We start from the raw sequence: 24,248 nt of genomic DNA, 5'->3' as shown, positions 1-24,248 counted from the left end.
GAGGTCCCTAAACATGTTTGCCCCGTATTCATTCCCATCGCAAAATCAAACAGCAAAAACTGCTGAACGGAATTAAACCAAATTTGGCAGAAAATAGGTCTTGGTGCATAATAGTGCCTTTTTGTGATTTGGTGTAAATCTGTTCAGCAGTTTTAGAGATATTAACTGAAATCCAAATTTAAATATCTAGGGGCACAAACCCTCCGCGGATCAACCTGCAGTTCATCCATGGGTCCACGAGCCACAGCAGGACCCTGATTGGCTGGTTAAAACCTGAGAGAAAAGTTGCAGTTGCCATTTTATATCTCGGAGAAACGGTCCTCGGGCCTGAAATGTTGCATGAATACTAATTAAACGGGTCAGGTGAGAGGTTCCCTGACCCTTGTGTTTGTTTAAAATGAAAGGCCAGCATGTGTACTGCAGTGGAAAATACGTAAAAATAGCCTTTACCCCACTTGCAAGATACGCTGGCCCATTGCGAGGCTCAGCAAGGTCCCGCATGTAGCTCTGCGAGGTATCCGCAGAGCTAGTGTGTCACTCCCCCAAAGAAATAACTACTTTTACACCCACTCATAGTCTCATAGAGGTACTCTAACACCCTCTGACATCCCCATACAGGCACTCTCACACCCATACTTATACATATAGAAATACTCTAACACCCAGTCACAAATCCACTCAGAGACTTATGCACCCACTTACAGACCCACTTAGAGATTCCTGCACATATTCAGAGACGGACTCAGACACTCATGCACCCACTCCCAGACCTACCCATACTGTCACGCAACCACTCAGACACACTCCGACTTTCACGTAGCTACTCACAGATTGAGTCAGAGACCCCCACTCATGTACCCTTACAGACACTCACACCCACTCACATACCCATACAGATACTCTCACAACCATACTTAAACCTATATAGAAAACTCTTAACAGCCACTATCACTCCAATTCACATACCTTTGCAGACACTGTCACACTTACACATAAACACACACTCTGACACCTACTTGCATACCCATACAGATGCTGTCACAACCACAGTTACTCTCATATACACTTTTTCAAACCACTCCTATAATCTGCACAGTCGGACACCCACTTATATATCCATACTGAAATGTACATACCGAGTCACAGACCTACTCAGGCATTTACATTTTCAGTCAGAGATTCACAAACACAGTCATAGATCCACTCAGAATCCTACTCAAGAAAACTTTAGATGTGCTGTTTTGCTTTGAATGTGGTCTTTTGTTTTACGTATCTGCAATGGATCTGTGGATTCGAGAACATGTTTTTGAAAAAATGGATTCACGAAGAAAAATAACAACTGTTTGGGGTATAGGGTGGCTCTGAAAACAGCCTTTGTGTTTATTATGTGTATGTCATCCCTACTCATAAAACAGGATGCAGTCTTTCAAATAGTTCAGGAACACTCTGTTGCCTTTCTCTGTAAAATGCTCGCCTTGAGCTCTGTAAATCCCGTCAAAGCGCAGGTTATTATTGTAGATAGAGCCCATGTTATGGTCTCTGTGGAATGCAAAAACAGTTGTATTCACATGTTTTCTAGCTTTGTTGATCTGTGGACAGAATTCAGATGACCACTTCCCTTTCTACCTCTGGCATATGTTGGAAAACGTCAAGGAAGTGTGAGGTAAAAGTGTCAGTTTTCCAAAGGTATCTTTCATAAGGATTTCCAATCCTACCCCAGTAAGAGTGCCCAGGTCATTGCTACCACAGGTGCACAATCAAGAAGTCTGGATGTTTGCAATCTATAATGCTTTCAAACAATGGTAGCAACTGATGCCACTTTAAGCCTCTCTAGCCAACCCCAGTAATATCCACATTAGGCAAACCCGGAGCCGTGTCAATATTACTCTTTCTAGCAGACTCTCTGGCCCAAAGCACATAGCTATGGCCCACAATCCACACACTAACCATTTCCAAAGGAAGGAGCAGTTGCACAGAGGATAAGGCTGCAGCTGAATGAGACCGATTTGAAAGAGAAGTCAGTTAAAAAGATGCTGTGCCACTACAATTTGAACCAATGTGATTGGCTTGTATTAATATAGTAGTGGTTCAAACTACATTGCATTATTGAGAAAAAACATAAGGAGATGTGATTGGGTTTTCTGATGTTAACAAAAAGTAATGGAGTATTAGATATGGCTCTAACTGCAAACCCTCAACCACACCTGCTACAGTTGGTTTAGAAGTTAGCATGCTGGTCTAGAAAGTGTTCTGAACTTGTTACCTACTGCTAGCGGAGTATGTTACAATATTGGTCACCATAACAACAGAGCTACAGAAGCATGGGGGAAGGGTCGGTAAAAACCAACAATGTAAGGGTAAAGAGAGAGTGGTAGTAGAAGAAATATGGAATTTGGAAAATTTGGGTTCAAATGTAGGTATGAATACCAACTGCTGTCTAAGTGAAACTGTTTAGGAGCAGTTTAAAAAAATGATTTTGGATTCCCGCGTGGATCCACCACGAGGTTACTCGTTGGCTGCACTTTGCGCCATGGTGGATTTGCGTAATCGCCCAAAACACCTACCGAATTGGCCTTTCTTTAACGAAGGTTAAGAAAGGGTTAATGATCCTGACCATTCAGAAGAGGTGTATTATTCTAGAAATATAAAAGCCATGTTGTTATTTGTTCACAGTGTGTGTAACCTTGAAAGCAAAGTTGAAAAGGTTGCCCTTAATGGTTCCCTTGTATGAGAGTGGTGTAGCATTCTTGTGCTTGTTTTTTGTGTACTTTGTGCAAAGGGAAAATCCAACTCGTACTGAGAAAGGAAAAAAAGAGACCAACAATCACATTTAGCAGGTATGTGAACTAAACTGTAGCAAACAAAACTATTTGAAAGAGAGTAAATGAGTACATATAAAGTGGATAAATGTGAATAGGATTTTTAGAAAAACAAAGAGAGTATACGATACAAAAAGAATAGTACAGTGATTAGAGCAGTAGAATAAAAATATGTTAAGAGTAACAAGATGCAGGTATTCACCAATGTACCAAATGGCACAAGCTGTGAAACAGAAAAGTAAGCAGTTAGATACTTAGGCATTTTACAACTAGTCATACTCCCAGTCAGACAGAGACACTTATATACCCAGTTACTCACCCATACCGCAGTCATTTATCCAGCACTAGCAGACCACTTGCACACAAAGTTTCACATCCCAAGACTCAATAACATATCCAGTAAGCAATCCACACAGGTACTTGCATGCATATTTACAGACTCGCACAGTTTGTGAGATAGCCAGTCATATAGTGAAAACGTAACTTGCATATCTAGTTATACATGCAAAGAGACAATTGTACACTCACTAAGATATGTACCCAAAGACTTACTCAACTAAGGGAGCTTTCCAGACAAGTTATACTTTAAACATGTCTTGGAATCACTACTACAGAACCTGTACTACCTTACTACCAGACAGACTTGGCATTTAAAACTCCTTACCAAGCTTTAAAGTCCCCTCCTTTTACTACACATGTCAACCATAAGGTAGGTTGTAGATAGACCATAGAGAGGATCCTATTTGCTGAAAAAGTAAGAGATCTACTTCTAAGTTTCACTGACAAACCTCAATATTCACTAACACAGCCAGTAAGCAATCCATAGAGGTACTTATATGTACATTTAGAAACCCATAGAGTCACTAAGATAGCCAGTCATATACTAATATAATTACTTACACATCCATTGACACATACACAAAGGGTCTAATAGAGTCACTTTCATATGTACCCAATTACTGATACAACCAAGTGAGCCATCTATGTATAATATATATATATACACAGATTTATAGATGTACTAAGCCAGCCATTGACATACCTGCATACTTACTTACACCCCTACTAACGCACCTAGAGAAGGACAGATACACCTATTTAGGTAAATACTGAAGTAGTTACAGTCTAAATCATCCTACTCAGACAGGGAAGTCTTCAAAGATGTCTTGAGCCTGCTACCACAGTGTCACTGTGTTGCTGTTTTAGTGACAAGTCGAATAGGCATTTAAAATCTTTGCCAAGCCTTAAACTGCTTTTTTGCTAAATAAATGTACAACTTCAGCTTAAAAATACCTTCCCATAGGGAGATGGGCTTCTATGAGTGTTCTGGCCAGCTGAGCTCAGCTAGTTTGTTCTCAAAGTCTAGGGGAATTGTTTGGGCAAGTCTAGGCCTTGCAAGTACGAGAAAAGGGGTGTTAAAAGTTTTCCCCAGAAATTCAGTATCTAGCAGAGTTTGATCCAGAAAGCAGAGATATTATAAAGTCAAATATGTTGGCTACTGACTATCCCAGAAGAAGTAAACACCTGGACAACATGTGCCTATATGAAGTACTTCCTACAAATTCAAAAGGAATGTAATGGAAACCATAGAGAAAAGCAAATATGCAGGGGTTGGACGTGATGGTTGTTTTGTGAGACATAGCAAATGAAATCTAATTAACCACAGAAAACTGAGTTGCCAAATTGCAGGTAGAAGAGAGTTTTTTTGTTTGGCTCTTCTGCAACTGTTCAAACCTTGGTGTACTGAATCAGAACTACTTGGAGACTACGACTGCTATGAAGACTCTTTCAATGCTGTAAAAGACAGTATTCACTGTCCAGTTTTTTTAAAACTACGTGCAAATGTTGAATAATAAGATGGAGCAGGAAGAAACTATTGCTGCTGAGGTAGCTAGAGAGAGTTCACAAAGCTTGGACAACCAGTTATTCAAAATGAAGCAGCCATAGCCATGTGTGAGGTGGAGACTGCAATGCAACAAGCAAGAGAGGAAACTATTGATTTTGAACACTTAGTAGCACAACTGAACGACAAACACATTTATATTGAAGTAAAAGATAAAATAGTGCATGGATTTCTGCATGTGAATAGAGAATGTGAATGCTCTTCGTTTAAACCAATACTGCTCTACATTAGAGGTCAAAGTGGCACTGGCAAAAGTTTTCTAATTAAAGTCCTCACACTTATCTATAGACGACTACAGACTCAAATTTATCATGTGTAGTAAGAGCACCAATTGGAGTAGCTGCACAGAACATTAAAGGAATTACTTTACACTGACTACTTATGCTACCTGTTGAACATGAGAATAAACTGGAATAGCAAAAGTAGTCTGGTGAAGCTAGTCATGAGGTGTCCAGAGTACTGATGAAACTAAACCTTTTAATCATCGCTGATGTGAGCTTGGTTTTAAACTCAATGCTTGCCTTCGTACACTTAAGAATGCAGCACATTCTTAAGGACCGAGTATGACGTGCTATTTGGAAGAAACATTTAATTGCCTTCGATGTCATATTGCAACTTACCTCATCAAAAGGCAACCTGTTTTCAAGACACGTCTCCCTAATGAAACAAGAAATTCTTTGGGAAGTATTGGTAATGTAAATAATTGGCTAAACTTTGAATATAAAGAACTAGTGAAGAATATGCACCAGGCAGCTGATGTGGAATATGGAGAAATCCTAAGCGTCATTAGAGTAGGAGTTCTGACAAAAGAGGGGAAATGTCCTTTTGAAAGTCAACTTACCAAGAAACTATTTTCATCTAACACAACAGCAGAACTAATGCACAATAGCATTGAAAAAGACAAGTCCATTGTCTGTTTAATGCCTACACTTCAGGAGTGCTCAAACTTCAACAAACAATTACTGAAACTGGAGAAAGAAGATATTTTAGAAATGACCGCTATCGACAAAATGGAGCACCAAGGATTAACAATACTGCTAACTGAGAAACTGCAAGCAAAATTGGATTCCTTGGAGAAGTCTGTGTCGAGGACTGCAGGATTAGAAAAGTATTTACGCATGTGTAAAAAGTGTCGACTAGTTTTGCCGTGTAATTTATATGTGGACGAAGGGTTAGTAAACAGTACTACGGGCAAAGTTATTGATTTCATTAATCTTCCAAATAGGGATGAGGTTGAGTACTTAGCCATAAAATGTGATCAGATTTATGGCATGAAGCAGATTTGCTGATGTATGTTTTTTGATTGTGAAGGGCTTATATGTGCGGCAACAACAGTTGCTTGTGTCTCTAGCATATGCTGTAACTATCCATAAATCTCAAGGTTTAGGTGTAGACATAGCTTTTTTAAATATTGGATGTACAGTATTTAAAGAAGGTATGTAGCATTATCCCGAGTTAGAACATTGTCCAGTTTGTTCTTAGTTGATTTTGATGAAAGGAAGTTTAGTGCTGATGCAAGCTGTGTAATTGAATACAATCAGTTAAGAAGTCTTTACGCTCCTCATTTAGTTCAGTATCCTATTTATGAAAAATGGCTAGTCTGTCCAAAACAGAAGCTTACAAAAAAGTTGACGGATGTTCAAGAAAAGATAGGAAACAAGGAGAATCTAGAAGGCGTTGAGAACAAAAAAGTGGAAAATAAGGGGGATTTTGTAGAATACAAGTTGGAAAACAGTTCAGGTGTCCCCTGCTATGCAAATAGTGTTCTCAATGTACTGTTTCATTTACCGCATCTTGTAAATTAAATTCAACAAAACCCAGATCAGAGGTTGAGTTCTGCACTGTATCATTTGCTCCAACGTGTACTGAGTGATAGGACTGTAATACATTCTGCTTCAGGCAATAGTGATCTTTTAGATATTTGTAGTGGATCACTAATATTTACTCTCAACACTCAACAGGATGCACAAGAATTTATAATGGTCATCCTTGGTGTTTTACAAGTAGTAGTAAATATTGAAGACTTATTTGGACTTGAGTTACAAATGGAACTATGAATGTGAAGAGTGCTTTTTCACATCCACCATTGTAATAAATTCTGAGAGATTTCCCCGCTCAACATAACTGCTTTTTGACAGACTGATCAAAGTGGCTTGCCAAAATATGACCTGTCCAAATTGTAGATCGGATTGTGCTGATATGCAGATACAGAGAACTGGGAATACATACTAATGCTGCAGCGATGCAGGGCAGATGGGTCTAAAATGGAAACGGAAATTGCAAACTTCAAAGCAGGAAAAATTTCAATTTTTGGAACAAAGTATTCTACAGTTGCTATCATGTCTCTTAAAGGACTTCGTATAACTTCGGGTCACTACACTGTGTATTTAAGAAGTGTAAGTGGATGGACAGAATGCAATGACAGCAAGCTTACATTGAAACAAATACTGCCTTTGAAACCTCCAAATTCATACCTCTTCTTTCTTTAACCAAAGTTCTAAGGAGGATTACTGTTTCTAAAGTGTTGTGCAGTGCTTGTTCTTCATGGATCATCAGTGTTTAAGGCATAATTCGGCCTACCAGGGGTGATATCTGCAAATCTGTCTCTAAAATTGAAATATAATTTATATCTATGTATATCTATTTTGAGTAATGGACGACTTCCAAGTTGATATTTTATTTTTTCTGATATGTTTCTTTAGATTAGTTCAGTAGCTGTAGCTAAAATAATATATTGATTAGTTGTGAGTGCAGTCCATATTGTCTCTGATTTATAGTGTCATACTTTTCAATTTTTTTTTCTACAGTCTAAATGATTGTATTTTTCTCACTGTTCAAGGATGAAGCTTCATTCAGTACATCATTTCAAGTGCCAAAGTATGAAAGCTGAGAACATCAAATAAGGGAAAATGAGCTATTTAAATAAAGTGTATAATTGCTTTACAATGTTGTACCTGTGTGCTGCGTTATTATTAACATGAACATTTTTATCGCAGAAACGTAAACTTTGCTATCAAAATTTTTAACATGTCACAGAAATTTATTTTTATGTATTCTCTTTTACCACAGATTAATGGGACCTTTTATTGCAGTCATGTGTGTGACTAAATACATCTTTACCCTTTATAAAACATCTAATGAGACACAAAGAAGAGATTGCTCCATACAGTGTCAAACTGAAGCAAACACTTATACACATAGTGACACATCCATACACTCACTGATGGTATAAATTGGTATACCCAACCTGACACTTATCAGTACACTGACACACCCACTCAAAGTGAAACATAGACTTGCACACTCAGTAACACCCTCATGCATATTCCCAGGTGCACACACAATCATACAGTAAGATACCCAGGCACAAACCGAGGCATAGAGTAACATACCCAAGCTCACCCTGATGTATACAATGATACATCCAGTTAGACACTGTTGTATCCACGAAAACAGGTATACACCCTGCCACACATATATATGTGTGTGTGTGTGTGTATGTATATATATATATATATATATATATATATATATATACTGACACACCTACACACACACTGATACGGTTACAAAGTTACTTATACACTCACTGATAGAAACACCCAGGACACACTCATACATACACACATACACAGCTGGGAAAATATACTGATGCATTCACTGAATCGCTCATACACTCACTCATATATACAGTCAGACACCACAAGACACACTCATAGATATACTGATGCAGCCAAACACACATTAATACATTCATTTACAATCTCAAACTCTCACACATACATAGACTCGGACACCAGGACACACTCATACATGTACTGACATAGCCAGACAAACACAATGATACATTCACTTAGTCACTCGTAGATACCCTCAGACACTCTGAGATACATTGATACATATATTGACACACCCATGCACACACTGATACATTCCACTGATCCACTCAACAACTCACTTATATATACACTCATACACCCTGGGACATACTCCTAAATATACTGACACACCTAAGCATACACTAATCCATTCACTCAATCAATCAATCAGGGAATTGTGAAGCATGCTACTCCCCCATGAGGGTCTCAGTGTGCTGGGGGGTGCAGCTCCAGGTCAGCAGAAGAGCCAGGTCTTGAGGCTCTTCCTGAAGGAGTGCAGAGAGGGGGAGCGTCTGATGTTGATCGGGAGCTCGTTCCAGGCCTTTGCCGCGATGTAGGAAAAGGCTCTTCCACCCACTCTGGTTCTGCGGATGCTCGGGGTTTCTGCGAGGGAGAGGTTGGCGAAGCGGAGGTTTCTCCTGGGTACGTGGAAGGAGGCTCTTTCATTGTGGTATTTGGGTCATGTGTTGTGGAGGGATTTGTAGGCGTGGGTGAGTAGTTTGAAAGTTACTCTCTTTGTGACGGGGAGCCAGTGGAGGTCTTGCAGGTGTTGGGTGATGTGTTCATGTCATGGGATGCCGAAGACGAGTCTGGCCGCTGTGTTCTGGATAGTCTGGAGTTTGCATAGCAAGGATTTGTTGATTCCGGCGTAGAGGGACTTTCTGTAGTCCTGTCTGCTTGTTATGAGGGTGAGGGTGATGTTTTTTCTGGAATCGATGGTCTTGCGAAGGATGCGGAGGGTGTTGAAGCAGGTGGAGGCGAAGGCATTGATTTGGTGGGTCATGGTGAGGGAGGAATCGAGTATGATGACAAGGTTCTGGGTGGGGGAGGGGGGGTTACCGAGGGCGGTGGGCCACCAGGTGTTGCCCCAAGCTAAGGGGGTGGGTCCGAGGACGAGAACTTCTGTCTTCTCGGAGTTGAGCTTCAGGCAGCTGCTGCTCATCAAGGATGCAACGTATTTCATTCCTTCCAGGAAGCTTAGTCTGGTGGCTTTGGGTTCCTTTGTGAGGGCGAGGATGGAGCTGGGTGTCGTTGGCATAGGATACTATGCGGAGTCTATGCTGTCTGACGATGGTGGTGAGGGAGGCCATGGAGATGTTAAAGAGCGTGGGACTGAGCGGCGATCCATGAGGTACTCCACAGTTGATCTCTGTGGGTTCGGAGAGGAAGGGCTGGAGTCTGATCCTTTGGGTTAAGCCAGCAAGGAAGGAGCGGAGCCAGTCGAGGGCAGTTTCTTGTATGCCGGCGTCGTGGAGTCTGGCTGTGTGAGTGCGGTGGTAGACGGTATCAAAGGCTGTGGAGAGATCTAGCAGGATGAAGACTGCGGTGTGGCCTTGGTCGATGAGCATGCAGATGTCATCTGTGGCGGCGAGCAGGGCCGTCTTGGTGCTGTGGTTGCTGCGAAATCCAAATTGGGACGGGTCGAGGATGGCATTCTCCTCGATGAAGTTGGTCAGCTGGGCGTTGATGATCCTCTCGGTGACTTTGGCCGCGAAGGGAAGGAAAGAGATGGTTTGGTAGTTTTTCAGGTCCGTCGGGTCTGACACACTCACACATTCACTGAAACACACTCAGACACCCAGGGACACACTGATATATACAGTGATACACCAAATCACACACTGGTACAGTCACTCCATTTGGAATGGGGAGGGGGGGCCTTGTGGCCCTCCAACCCATCCCTTATTTGGCCCTGGGGACCCCATCCCCTTCAGGGCTGCTTTTACACTTTTCACCTCCAGGTGTTCTTTGGCCTGCCTCTATTCCTTTTCTGTTCTGGGTTCCAGTGGAGAGCTGTTCTTGTGATGAAGTCTCGATCTCATTTGATGGTGTGTCCTATCTATCTCCATCAATTTCTCCTAATAATGGTGTCAATTCTCTCAAGGGGTTTTACTTACCTTAAATATACATGCCATGCTTGGTAAAGGCTGCGTGAAAAAGGCATGTGAGGTAAAGGCATGTGTTGTAATGAGAAAGGGCTAGCCTATTAGTATGTGATACAGGACTCAGGACTGTATGGGAAGAGACGGGGGGAAACTATTAGTTTCCTTATGAAGCCCTCACCCACCAACCTAGTTGGTGGCATGCTTCATCATCTGGCCCACCCAGTGACACCGAATGTGTCCCGGGTATGCTACAACGTCTGTGTTACAGCAGAGCAGGTATTTTACTGAGTGTGCAGTGAAGTTGATGTGAAAGTAAAAGTTTAAAAGCTATTCAGTGGTCCCAGTTCCCAGGGGGGTTATTTTTAATGTCTGGGCCTCTGATAGCAATAAAAAGAAGGCAATGGATGTAGGTGTAGTAACAGTTAGCGACTCCTGCATCCTGCGGGCGGTCTACATGCTTCAGCCAGGCCTTTCATTAAAACTGGCTTTCCTCAGGACCTATAACGATGTGAAGGTGAAATCTACACTTATAGTGAGTGTGTGATTTAAAATGTGATGCACGTGCTAAGTTGCCATAAGTGTGGGAGGGAGATTCCCTCACCAAGCATTACTGGACACACAACATTTAGGACAAACAAACATACAGTTTAGAGTCTTAGCATGATATGCTGAAAGTCATCATCACATAACTACATAGTTGCCGGTTGGTACATGCTATAATGGCGGGAAAATGCGGTAAAAAGTGAAACCGTAATGGTGGTACGGTTTGGTGATTTTAACGATTTATGTGGAGGAACTTGTTGTGCACTATGTCGGGTAGGTACATACACTTGAAGGAAGTGGACACATTAAATAGGTATCCTTACACTTGCGAGTTGCAGTTAATGCCCCTATGGATGTTTCAGGCAACGGTGCTGACCCTGTAATGAAAAGGCAAGTGGCACGTGGGCCATTAAGACCTGTGGGGAAAAGAGTTTCTTACCTGGTCGTTGCCAATTCCTATTGGTCTACTCACAACTTGGTGGATTAGGACCCTTTTGAAACCTGTGAAGCTGCGGCGGATGTCCGTAGGAACTGGTCCTCGGTCGCGCCGGTGCTTAAGTATCCTTCTCGGCGTGGTCATGTGTTCCTCGTGGTTCCTGAGAGTAGCGTCTCTGGAATAAAAACATAGAGGAAAGACTATGTGTGTGCGGGCGTCAGAGCGGCCGTTGTCATGGTGAGCAGACATGCTTCGGTTGTGAGGGTGGATCTGCATTTAAAATTAAAACTACAGAAGAAAGGAGAAGAAAAGGGCTAAAATGAAAGAAAGCGCGGGCTGGCTTGTGCACGCCTGTGTGAAAAAGGTTAGGTGGCTCGTGTGGAGTTACGAGGACCGAGGGTAAAGTGCTGCAATTAAGCCATATAAAATATATAACACTGGATGGGGCTCCAAACAGCGAAATATCATGAACGCGCTTCGTGTTGCATTATTATTAGAAATGCCAACAGCTCAAAATTTTATAATGCGAGACCTATTGCATTGCAAATGCTTGTTAACACTTATTACCATTCTGTGTTGTATCTATACCACAATGGAGTAACTGCTGATAGGAACTGTACTTACAACTAACAACCCATGTGTATGTTGTGCATGTTTGTGTATGTGGTCAGTGTAGTATATGCATTATACGAATAAGGAAAGCCGAGTAATGGAGGCCTGTGGGTTCCATTTTGAAAGCCTGTGGCCTGTTCATGTCCATAAGATGGAAGTGATTTTGTTTTCCCAGACAGTGTAAGTGTTTTGATAACAATCCTGAAGCAGGAAGGAGGGGACCTAGTCACTGAAGTGAGGACAAAGCAGATAGGGCTCCTATAGAATTTCGAGTAGGTCCTTTTGCTGCTGGGAGTACCGGAATCATCTTTTATATGGAACTGCCAATTGGTAGATGGGTGAAGTGGGAGGGCATGGGTGCCCAAGTCGTAATGGTAAAGAAGCTATGCTCCAGGGAAGGGATAAACAAGAACAAGGAAAACTATTGAAGAAGCAAGCAAATGAGAGAGGCAGGAAACCCAAAGTGTGGCAAGCAATGTGCTGGCTTTAAGCCCATGTAGGCTTTGGTATGGTCAACAAGAGGTCACAGTTCGCTTAAAGCTGTGTGTAAGAAAGACCTTAAAAAAGCCTGCTGTTGGTTTTTGGCAGGACAGTGTTAATGGGTGAAAAGACTATGGACTACAAGTGACTTACTATAAAGATAATTTCATCCTACTCCATTGTCCTGTTTCCTTCCATTCTCTATATATTTGCTGATTCTGTACCAAGGAGAATAGGACCTGTAGAGGAGATAGCAGAATCCAGGCAAACTAGTTATTCAGGGCCCCCTAGATAAACTGTTCATCACTTCGGGCAAAGCCTTAAGAGCATATCTCCTGAAGAATTGACACAAAGTAACTTTTACAGCTGTCCTGCATAAATATCCGACAACCAAAAGTCTAAAGACAGCCATTGGAGCTACTACAGCTTAGATGATGTATCTGGTCCATGCAAAATATAGAAATAGATGTGCGACAAATAATACATTTAGCAATGATGGAAGTATTTCAGCCGGTATCAACCATTTAGAATACTTTGTTTGTGAATGCTGGGTCTTATTGTAAAATTATAGTGTACACATAACAAGATTGTGCTACGTTTGCTAAGTAAAGCACAGGGGCAGAAAATAGTTCAGAAAAAACCAATGTCTTCCTTTAGGAATAATTAGCCTTGGGAACGAATGTGGGGTGAGTCCCTTGCCCCACCGCCCTGTCATGATTGAATGCAGGAAAAGGCTTGGAACCCACTGAAGTGCCTGGCTGAAGTAGTAGCAACTGGAATGTAGGTCTTTCAGAAGAGAGGCATCATTTCGTGAGACCAAGAGCTTGAAAAATTTGTACATTTGTCTAGCTCAGATCAAAATGAAATCCCATTTTACTGTACGAAGCATGACAGGCGAAACGTGTACGACTGCAAGATGTTCCTCAATGATCTCGCTGGCAGTTAATAATATAACGCCTAGCCAATTCCAGAAGAATCAAAGTTACGTTTTTCAGATATCGATCTGTGTTCCCGTTTCAGAAAGACGTCTGCAAAAGGAGACATTATCTATCAATCCACTGTGCAAGTAAGTGGATTGGTGTCCTTTGCCAAAGCCTAATAGTAGAACCTCAACTTTGCTTCCAAATGCATTTGAGCAATTTGCACAGTGAGGAGAAACCCATTTGCAGGTAGATATTAAAAACATCATTTTTTATACACACCAGTCTACATTTGAAAACCCCTACTCAACATAAACCAAACACTACTGTGGATAGCACACTGCGTCTTGTAAGCTGCTTAACCTTTCGAGTCCTTGACAGAGTAGGGGACTCTCCCCACCCAGCTCTGCTCCGAGAAGCAAGGGCTCATGTTTGCAAGGGTGGGTCTGCTTGTTGCTGTTTGCCCTTCTAATTATACCCCATGTCCTTTATGCCTCCCTTTCCATAACCTCGTTGTCAGTTTGTTCCCGAGTGTATGAGTAGCACTGAGAGCTAGCTAGCTGCAGTAGGCGGTATTCTTGCTCATTTAAAAAGGATGCTCTACGTACAATCGCCTATGTATGTCTCGATTCTTAATTTAAAGTTGAATATTGGTAATGCTTTAGCTTTACGGCATCCACTTTAACATTGGTTGCAATCTTTAGCCTAAAATAATACAACGCAGAAAAAACGTAATGCATGCATTACCCTATCTTCTCAGATTGTTTAATTTCTACGCTGCCTGAAAGAAGGCAATTAAACCTAATTTGGTTGTGCCTTGCCTAGGACTGGGAACCATTTTTGTTGTAAATTTACATCTTTCATATGTGGTACCACGCATGTGTTCATGTTCTATTCAGCTACAGCCCTCTCACTCCGGCTGAATCTTGCCAGTTTTCTTTATTTTGTATATTGGTAGGTTTCAGATCTGCTTCTGTTGTTCTCACAGACTTCCTAAACAAGCCAAAACGCACTTTTTTTCCCACATACTGCTATTTTGCTCTCTCATTGTCTATATTCTTCATCCCTCAACTTCGGTTGCTTATACTGCAGCCAATTATTTTTTGGACGCCCAACTATTGTGCTCAAGAGACTCCTCCGACGATGGATGGTGCTTTACTCTGTCTGGAGGCAGAAGTGCAGATCTGTGCTGAGCAGAATCGGTGTGGCACACCTACTGCTGCTAGCTTATACTGAGAAGTCAAGATTGCCGTTTTTTCCTACAACAAGTCATGGAACGAATTTCAACGTAGTCATCTGCCTCTCCCCGCGGATGAACTTCTCTTGTCAATGGATAAATGGAAGAATCCTACATTTCTCTCTGCTGTAGCTCTACATGAATGTCAAGTTTCTGAGGGTTTGGCCTTCTCCAGCCTCAGCCTCTTCCCCCAGAAGAAGGACATCCTAGTTGCTGTCAAAAAAGCCTCCACCAGTATGAAATATATAAGAGAATTTAATTCTGGTAACTATTCCTTGGTCTGTGTATTCAGATAAATTAACCTGGAGTTCTCAGTAACCTGGAGAAAAAAATGATTAATTCGAGGTGAGAAGGGGTGAATTTAAGTAATGTAGGAGATTTGCAGACTAAGAAGATACAAGAATCATTACACATTTTGAGGAGATAAAAATGTTTGCGCATCTAGGGGCACATGCAATTAAAAACACAGAGCGTGTTCTCAACCTGATACAGGCAGTATAAAAGAATGTGTAATGTTCCAACGGGAAATGGGTGGTCAACTCTGCAATTACGTCTTGTGGGCCAGGGATTTCTACATCTGTAGGAGCAACAAGCCGTTTCTTGGAAAATTTGAGAATTCCGAGAAGCACTGACACCCATAGCAAAAGATGAGTGTAAAATTGCAAATATCTAAATCTGCATCTACAGTTGTCTGTGAATTATGTAGATAACCACCAAAGAACCAGTACAGTTCCATTTATGGCTGCTAAGTAAAGATTTCTCCACAATAAAAAACATGCTATGACAGTTCAGGTACTACTACTTGGTTCACGTGCTGAATCGCCTAATGACCTTGTACCATACAAAAATCTAAAATACACTGGAAATAAAATGTTTAAATCCTATTAATGTATGCTAATGCTAGCTTGGGAGTAACTGATCCGCCTGCTTGGGGTGGGTCTATGCGTGTCAGTGGGTGCTGTTTGGCGCTTGCGGGAGTTGGCACGTAGGTTGGTGCATGCCAGTGGACGCTCTTAGGAACACCTTGGGCATGCTTCCTGCTGATGATATATTCCAGTGAGCATCTGCGGCCCTGCTGACAGACTGGCAAACGTTTTTAAAAAAATTTTTTATTCCCTCATGCGGCAAATCCAACAGCAGAGGGGTTCTGGTACTGTACAGCATATACAGTAATGTATCCTGTAGAATTAATGCAGAGCACAATATAAGTGCATTGTAATGGACAGCTATCAGCATGGTATATTATATCCTAGATTAAAATACACAGCACGGTATAAAACGGGTACTATCTTGCTTTGCTGAAAAGTCAATGATGAACAAACTACCTTTTTCTTATTCTTGAAAAAAACTTCCCCTGCTATAGATTGATGAGAAAAACATAACATAGCCTTTATTGTGCTGAACTAAGAAAAAAGGTCCGGTATTGAGATGCTATAATCACCAAGCAAGAACAGTGAGGCTTGTGCAGTTACCCTGCCGTGTTAAAGTGATGACTGGATGTGTGGCTTTCCATCCCAGCCATCTTAATAACAAGCATTGGCATAGCCAATTGGTCTCGCCTTTGGGACCTTATAAGTGTTTAGCCATGCAACAGTTGATGTTGTTGCACCAAGGATATCGTGCTGCATAACTAAATACTTATAAGGTCCCATAAGCGAGACCTATTGGCTATGCCAAAGCTTGTTTTTCAAATGTGGTCGGCTACGTTACTATTAATCGCCCACGTTTTGGTTTCCAACATAACCAGAAATTATGGGGTGATGCTCCCCGTGAACGCCTTCGACCAGTTGTCGTAGAATACATCTCATTAAAAAAAAAAAAGATATTTGGGGGGGCAAGAGGAACAAAAGCATGACTGGTCCTTCATGTGTGGATGTGACTCCTCCATGTATGCATGCCGATTCTGCTGCTTTTTATCACGTAATTAAGGATTTGCCGCATAATCTGTTGTCTATCGCATAATCTGCAGATTTTCACACAAATTTTTTTTTTGCTCAAACTGATCAAAAGTTACTAAAAATGTTGCAACATGTGTTTGAGCGCAGTGGAAGGCCCTTTGAAAAGGTCAACTGGTCATCTTTCAGTTGCTGATTTCTGCATTTGGTTGTTAAACAAGTACTTATGACGTGCAATCTTTGCACAGGCAGTATTTCCATGTGTAAAAAGTATAAAGATAATTAATTAATACTAACAAAAATTGTGCCGCATTATGCAGCATAATTTGCCTTTCCTTGCTGCATAATTTAGTCAAACCTGCCATATAATTTGGTGGTCCCCTGCCTTATAATTCCAGTGTTCATGGAGCCCCGAGACAGTCTTTCCTTTGAACTTCCCCTCCCTCTAACTACATGGTGTGTCCTCCCCCGGAGGTTACCCCTCCCCTCCTCCTCGAAACACCAGAAGCACGAGGAAAGGAGTGCGTTGCACCTGTGTACACGTTCCAGCATGGCAGCTGCAGCCCAAGATGGCGGAACTCGGCAAGTCTCTTCTGCCCCAGCCGCAGATCTGCCTGGAACCGTTTCAACGGCTTCAGGAGCGCGGGGGTTGGATTCCACCCACCTGGTGATGCAGGTGAAGCTTGAATACAAAAAAGTGCCCTATTATTTTGTTCATAGCGCTTCCTGCCATAGAATGTTTCGCATTCATTATTAGCGCTGCAAGGAACGTTATTATTTTAAACCAGTGATGTTCGTGTTATCGACCATGGAAGGATGGCGTCCTTTGGGTTTTGCACAGAGCTTAACCTATGACCTGCATTTTAAAAGGATAGCTCTGCAGTGGATGCAGAGGGCACGTGGAATAGGAGCTGCGCTGTCCCCTTTGGCGCGGGGTCACAGTTCATTTGCATATAGTAGGTCTCTGCGTCGAGCCTAGAGGGACATGGAGTGGAATACAGCCTAAAGTAATCACAGGTGGCGGAGAGTGATGCAAGACAGCATTCTTTTTTGGTCTTTTCAGTGACTACATCATCCGCACGCTGACTCAGAACACCCCAAAAACACAATAACATGAATATACTGGGACAATAGTGAGTAAAACTCGCTAATCCGGACCAACAAAGCAAGTCCTCTGTCCTAGGGGGTCATGAAAATCCAATAAAACTACATGCGTGCAATGTTTATCATTAAATAAACTGGACCGTTTCTGCCGCGGCCATTTCTGGTAAACCCGGTGCTGTAAAACGTAGTAATCAGCTTACAGTATGCAAGTGTCTGCTGAATAACGCAGTCTCGCGGATTCCGTGACATTCACCAAAAGCGGCATTATCTTGTCTGAATCCTGTCTAACACATTCTGAAAGAAAAACAAACAATATATCCGATCTCCCTTCTCTTTACGTTGTTAACATGCCTCAGCAAATTGCCAACGTAACCCCCTGACATTCCTTTATTGTTATTGCTGTAGCCAAGATTAAGAGCAGATGAGCAGCCGTGGGCCATAAAGTTCAATGAGTAACCCTTCAAACTTAAAAGAATTTATAAAACAAGGAAGTTGACACAATAGAACCACCGTGGTCGGAAAGGGCTGCAAGTTCCACGCTAGCTCCGATTTCAGCAGCACGACTTGGCACAGACATGATCACAATAGAGCGAAAAAGCCAGTGATGTGCGTGCACCACAGAGGAGCCGACGCGGGATTTGAAACCAGTGGCGTGCGCGAGGGGGGAGGGAGCGCGGCAGCGAGGCGAACGCGCGCTGCTGCGTGTGCTAGTCACTGTCGGGAATGGGCGTTTCAAGGACGGGACATTGTCCCGCCTTTGCCCAATCGCATGCCTTTTTTTTTTTTTTTTTTAAAAGCACGCGCAAGCCAATGCCAGACGGGGAAAGCAAAACCACACGCACAAGAGTGTGGGTAGGTTTCTAAACCCTGTACAAGAGGTCTCGCGCTGCGCGAGCAGTGGTGCGCGCTGAGCGAGCAGTGCTGTGCACTGCAACACTAGGCGCGAGACCTAAAAATAAGACCAAGGGAGTATGAGGCAGATCTGCTCAAAGTAAAACAATTATTGAGAAAATAGTCTAGCTGTAATGTGCTGCAAAACAATTCAGCATGAAATCTTTAGATCATCATAATATATGGTCAATCCACTACATGGTATAATTTGGGTTCAATGTATACTAATTACAGCATAGTAATAGCCGGCCAGTGTACAATATAGTATATATTCAGATATAAGGTGTAGTAATGAGAACACGCTGGTATGTTGTAATCCAAGTAGGTTTATTCAGGTAAATAAACAGGTAGTATAAATCCTCAGTAAGTCACATCAACAGCCCCACCAGGAGTAGCCTAATAGCTGCTCAGCCCCATCCACCAACTGTCATCACTCATCCAGTCACTCAAGCTTTCCACTCATAGCCGACACACCAACTTTCCACTCAGAACACTCACACAGGCTGAGCAGCTAGGGACAGGATAACATAGGAGAAAAACCATAACCTCAGAATACTACATAAGGCACCATGATTGTTGAGTGTGGGGAGAGGCCATGAGAGGTGAAGACTTCACTGTGTGATGATGTAACTCCAGTCGTCTCCAAGTGTGGTTTATTAAGCCCTGTTATTTTTCATGTGTAGTTTCACAATTAATAGCATTTAACTAGAATTAGAGAAGGCAATATGGTAGCAGATCTCGCTCTGTACTGTAATTTTACTATACCATGGAATTTTTGAACTGTAATAATACATGCATGAATGTAGGTTTATTAGTACAGCTGCTCCAGGACCACACTTATTTTTACGCTCATTTCCTAAACTTTGCTCACAGTATGGTAATCGATAAACCTAGTATATTGTAACCCAATCCCACTATGAAATGCTGTATACATATCAATATGCCCTGATCATGGAACTGCTAATCTAATTATAGCATCTCTCCCTTGGTTCAAACTCGTTTTTAGGTTGCTACAGCAGTATCAAACTCTAGTATGTGGCTTTCCCTTCCTCAAATTTAAAAAAAAAAAAATCTGTATTCTGTTTCATTCATTTGTGGGACTGGATTTGATCGGAAACTAAAAATGTTCATGTTGTCTGGTTTACTATATAACCAAATCAAGACCAAATGCGGGTGATTTCCAAATCTACATGATGCAATTAAGCAAATGGCGCATAGCTTTTTTTTGGTCCATGAGCTCACTCAAAACAAGTGTTAAAACTAGGCTGCATAATCTGTTGGACAATCATCCTAATGATGAATAATGCCTGGCTAGATTTGCAATTAGACTATCATTGTTGCCCCTTTGTCAATAAAATTGACGCAGTCTCCACAGAATTCATTATTCATCGAAATTAAATACAAAACACCTAACTAGATTTAGTTCAAATCGCTTTCACATGTTATAATGGAAGTATATAAAGATTTTTGGTATGATTTCGCCTTCTTTACCAAAGCCCCACTTTAACCTAAAGAGTTAATGTCCACACTGAATGCATACTGACTAACCTACATTCTTGTCTTGGTATTCCACAGCTCGTTGACTGTAGAAAGTGTTTGAAGCTGAAATATTTCCTGACCCTAAGCTGGGGAGCATCAGTCACTGTACCATTGTGGACATTCCATTGGCGCTTTGAGAATCCACGCTTCGAAGATCTTCTACAGTTCTAATGGCCACCACAGGGAGAGGATTAGTGACAATGAGTCGAACACTCGGGTAATATTTCAAATTAAATTGTTTGAATACCTCTAGAAAAATGGTAAAATCATGATAAATCGTAATGATTGCAGTGTATGTTATACATATTTATATAGTATTCAATCAGGGATTGTAGCTGTCGGAACCTTTTTGAGGGCGGAGGGGGCCACAGGGCAAACAGAGGTTGCTGGGCCACAACCTGATGGTTGATCACTTTTACAGCTGTTGTCCCAGGCCCTGACTTACAATGGCACTGCAAACTGAATGCCAAGTACAACCCTTCAGCAATTTAGCCTTAAGGGAGTCAGGTAATCAGTTTAGGTTTCTCAAGACAGTAGTTTCTCTAAACTGGACCAGGGACCAGGGAGCCTGTAATAATGAATGTGCTATCCAGTTCTTGTCTTTTGTGGGGATTCGCAGAAAGCGGGGCTCTACGCATAGAGGAACGCAGCGGACTGCAAAGGGTGCCCATTGCTATGTCCTGGGATCTGCTACTGGAATTTTTCAAAGCGCTAGACGCAGACTCATTCCGCCTGCTCATAGATTACCCACAGGGAGACACACCTGGGCATTAATGCTGTCCCTGGCCACATGCAGAACTACGCCCCGGCTGAACTACGGTACTAGGGCTGCGAGGAGGCAATAATACCTGAACTCACCTGCCCAGCTCCCAGACATTGCACACTAGAGTTTACACGTCATGCCAGCTACCATTGTCGCACGATATAGGCCAGATAGGAATTCCCCCTTTTCTCTTTTGTTACTGTCTGCTACTGGGAGTGCACCCGTTGATTGGTGTGTGTGTGGGGGGGGGGGGGCTTGTTGATATACCTCTGCAATAGATGCGCACTTTATGTGATTACTTCACTGTTGCCTTCCCCATCGGTATTGCTGGACCAGAATTTTTCTACCACGGTAGTTCATGATGTCTTCCTCTATATGTAAAAGGATTTCCACTCTTGCATACCTTATAACAATGTGTCTCGTATTCCTAACTCTGGTATTGGATTTACTTGGATGCCATGTTGTCTATGTGCCTTTTTCTTTAGTTTCTCGCTTTGTTTCTTTCAGAAAATCCAATAAAATTTGTTTTAAAAAAAAAACAGTTCTTATATTTTATAACTGAGAAGTACTAAATTATACCAAAACGCAATGTGACACAGGAATATGCCCACGGGCACAGGGTTCTATACCAAGTAATAGAGAAGATCTAGCCAAAATATATTGCACTTAGAATAATGTGAACAGTGTAAGCAGATGTCTGCGGCGGTGGCACTTGTGTCAGTTCTTCAATGCCCCAGTCACTGACTACCCCCAAAGTAGTTTTTCCTAAAAGTAAAAGAGTCCCAGTTCAGGAGTTAACCAGTCACAGTGCAGTAAGTTATCCAGTGCGAGGTCCTCACTCCAGAGTGAGTGTGCTATGGCCCCGATTTACTCGATTGTGATTTGGGAATTCCTTGTAGATTGCTACTGCTCGCATCAACGGGGGAACCGCAAAAATCCCTGTCCCAATCAAGTGAAGAGCCCACAAGGATGCCAGTGATTCTTCGGTCTTCAGTAATCCTCTGCGTATCCTCAAAGTTAGCACAGGGCATTGGCCACATTCTTGGGAGGCCGCTGACATGGTCACACTCTGTCCTTCCCGTTGGCACAGTGTGCCGGTTATGGTTTAAGCAGTGATCGGGAGGGAGCAAGACCAACTCCATCATCCAGTCAGGTCCTGCATCGCTGCTCCTCCTTGTTTGGTGCAGCACATATATGGTCAATTAACAGTGATTGGGGGGACAAGGGGATCCAGTCCAACGCTTGGGTCAGCTTCTGCATTAGTCCTGTGCTAGAACACATTTCTGGGCAGTCTCTACAATTGGGCTTCAGTAGCTGTCCTCCTCTGAGCAGTTCCTTCATGCATGGCTATCTTTCACTACCCTGTCTGTCTCAGCCAGCCAGGCAGGTTCTGAAACTGTCTAGCTTCCCTTTCCAGTCTTTCCAGGTGATGTCCCTAACCTCTGAAAGACTGACTGTCTGCATCATCAGTCCTGGATTTCAGGAGTTTCACTGGTAGTCCGCAGAATACCACAACTCATCAGCCAGTGAGAAATATGGAACCAAGTAGTGAAAATTCAGTCATACGGTGAATCATGTTGCAGGCACAGAATGTTGATTCCACTCTCAAGGATCTGGATGCTTAGGAAGAGGCAATCTGCAAGTCTATGCTAAAAGGTCACTATTACATGATTAAAGCACCCCGTCTCCATCCTCTCACTTCTTTCTGTCTGATACTCAACTCAGGGTTGCCAGCAATACATTTTGCTAGTCTTTGCCAGCTGACTCCCAGCCTTCATCTTATGTCATGCCTTACCAGGAATGATCCAAAGTAGATCTTATTATCCTCACAGTCACACACTTGCATTCAACATTGAGTTGCACTACCCGTCTAACAAGTTACTCACCTTCGGTAACGATATATCTGTAAGAAACTTTAGTTAGTTATAGATTCCTTAGAAGTACCCCCAGTCGTCATACTGGATCCGTAAAGTTTTTTCGTCAGCAGTACCTCTGCGCGTCAGAAGGTGGTGTCGATCGGCTCCGCCTCCGTCGTTGGCTTCGTGGTTGCCAGGATGACGTCGCCGTAGCTACTTAGACGCCACCCTCGCGCACTGACATCAGTTCTGTACACGACTTTCCGCGCCAGAAACGCAAAGTCATGCAAGACACTGACCACTGGTGCACAAAATTAGGGCCCGAAAGGATATCCTTAGAAATCAGTTCGCAGAACAGGGGAGATGGGTGGGGCGGTAAGGAATCTATAACTAACTAATGTTTCTTACAGATATATCGTTACCGAAAGTAAGTAACTTGTTCATCTGAAAGAAACACGTTAGTTATAGATTCCTTGCCTTAGAATAGATACCCCAGCAATACCAACCCATGTGGTGGGTCTGCGCACCAAGATCACACCAGAAAGTCCTGGAGAACAGAAAGGCCAAAGAAGTCGTCTCTCCGGACTTGGCTGTCCAGACAGGAGTGTTTCGTAGACGTGTGCAGTGATGCCCACGTAGCTGCCTGACAGATGTCATGTAGAGGAACTCCTCTTCCCAAGGCAGTAGTGGCTGCCGTCACCCTGGTGGAATGGACGCTTAGCCTCACTGTAGGCTCCTTTTAGCCAGAGAGCAGCATGCTTTTATACACAAAACAACCCATCGAGAAATGGTTCGCTTGTGTATGGCCTACCTTTCTTGACGCCCACGTAGCCAACAAAGAGTTGGTCATCCAACCGGAACTGTTTTGTGCTTTCCAGGTAGAAAGACAGTGCACTTTTTGGCTCCAGACGGTGGAGCCTCTCTTCTTCTTTCGAAGGATGCGGAGGTGGACAGAAGGTGGAAAAAGTGATACTCTGCCCGATGTGGAAGGCAGTGACAACCTTGGGCAAAAAAGATGGACAAGTACTAAGGACAACTTTGTCCGTGTGTACAGAGAGAAAAGGAGGCTTTGAAGAAAGGGCCTGGAGCTCACTCACTCGTCTGGCAGAGGTGATGGCCACCAGGAATGGAGTTTTTAGAGCAAGAGCCTTAAAGGACAGTTGTGAAGCCGCTTAAAGGGAGCCGACATTAAATAAGTCAAAACGGGGTTCAAGTCCCACTGAGGCAAAACAAAGGGAATAGGAGGCAAGAGATGAGTTATGCCTTTCAAGAAGCGACTTACAACTGGGGACTTGAAAGGAAAGACTGATCTGGAAGCTGAAGGAAGGCAGAGATGGCCGAAAGATAGCCCTGGATAGTGCCCAGAGCAGAGCCCTGTTGGGCTAGAGAAAGAAGAAACAAGAGAACCTCAGAAAGAGGGGCAGAAAGGGGATCCACAGCCTTTGCTGTGCACCATGCCACCAACTTGTTCCACGGGCAACCGTAT

General features: G+C 42.7%; 1 protein-coding gene across 4 annotated transcripts in view; it reads left to right on the top strand.

Moving 5' to 3' along the window:
- The window catches only part of MRPL55 (mitochondrial ribosomal protein L55), a 166,170-nt gene that overhangs the window by 102,885 nt on the left and 39,037 nt on the right, over nucleotides 1–24,248 (top strand). For all 4 annotated transcript variants that reach the window (XM_085630197.1, XM_085630196.1, XM_085630198.1 and 1 more), the window contains exon 2: nucleotides 20,180–20,360. In XM_085630197.1, the coding sequence (XP_085486323.1) occupies nucleotides 20,314–20,360 (47 nt within the window). In that variant the 5' untranslated portion in view covers nucleotides 20,180–20,313. The remainder of the gene's footprint in view (nucleotides 1–20,179; nucleotides 20,361–24,248) is intronic.

The sequence above is a fragment of the Triturus cristatus genome, chromosome 10, assembly GCF_964204655.1.
Source record: "Triturus cristatus chromosome 10, aTriCri1.1, whole genome shotgun sequence".
Classification (NCBI taxonomy): domain Eukaryota; kingdom Metazoa; phylum Chordata; class Amphibia; order Caudata; family Salamandridae; genus Triturus; species Triturus cristatus.
Note: the sequence above shows the minus strand (reverse complement) of the source record. Positions and strands in the feature narration are given on the sequence as shown.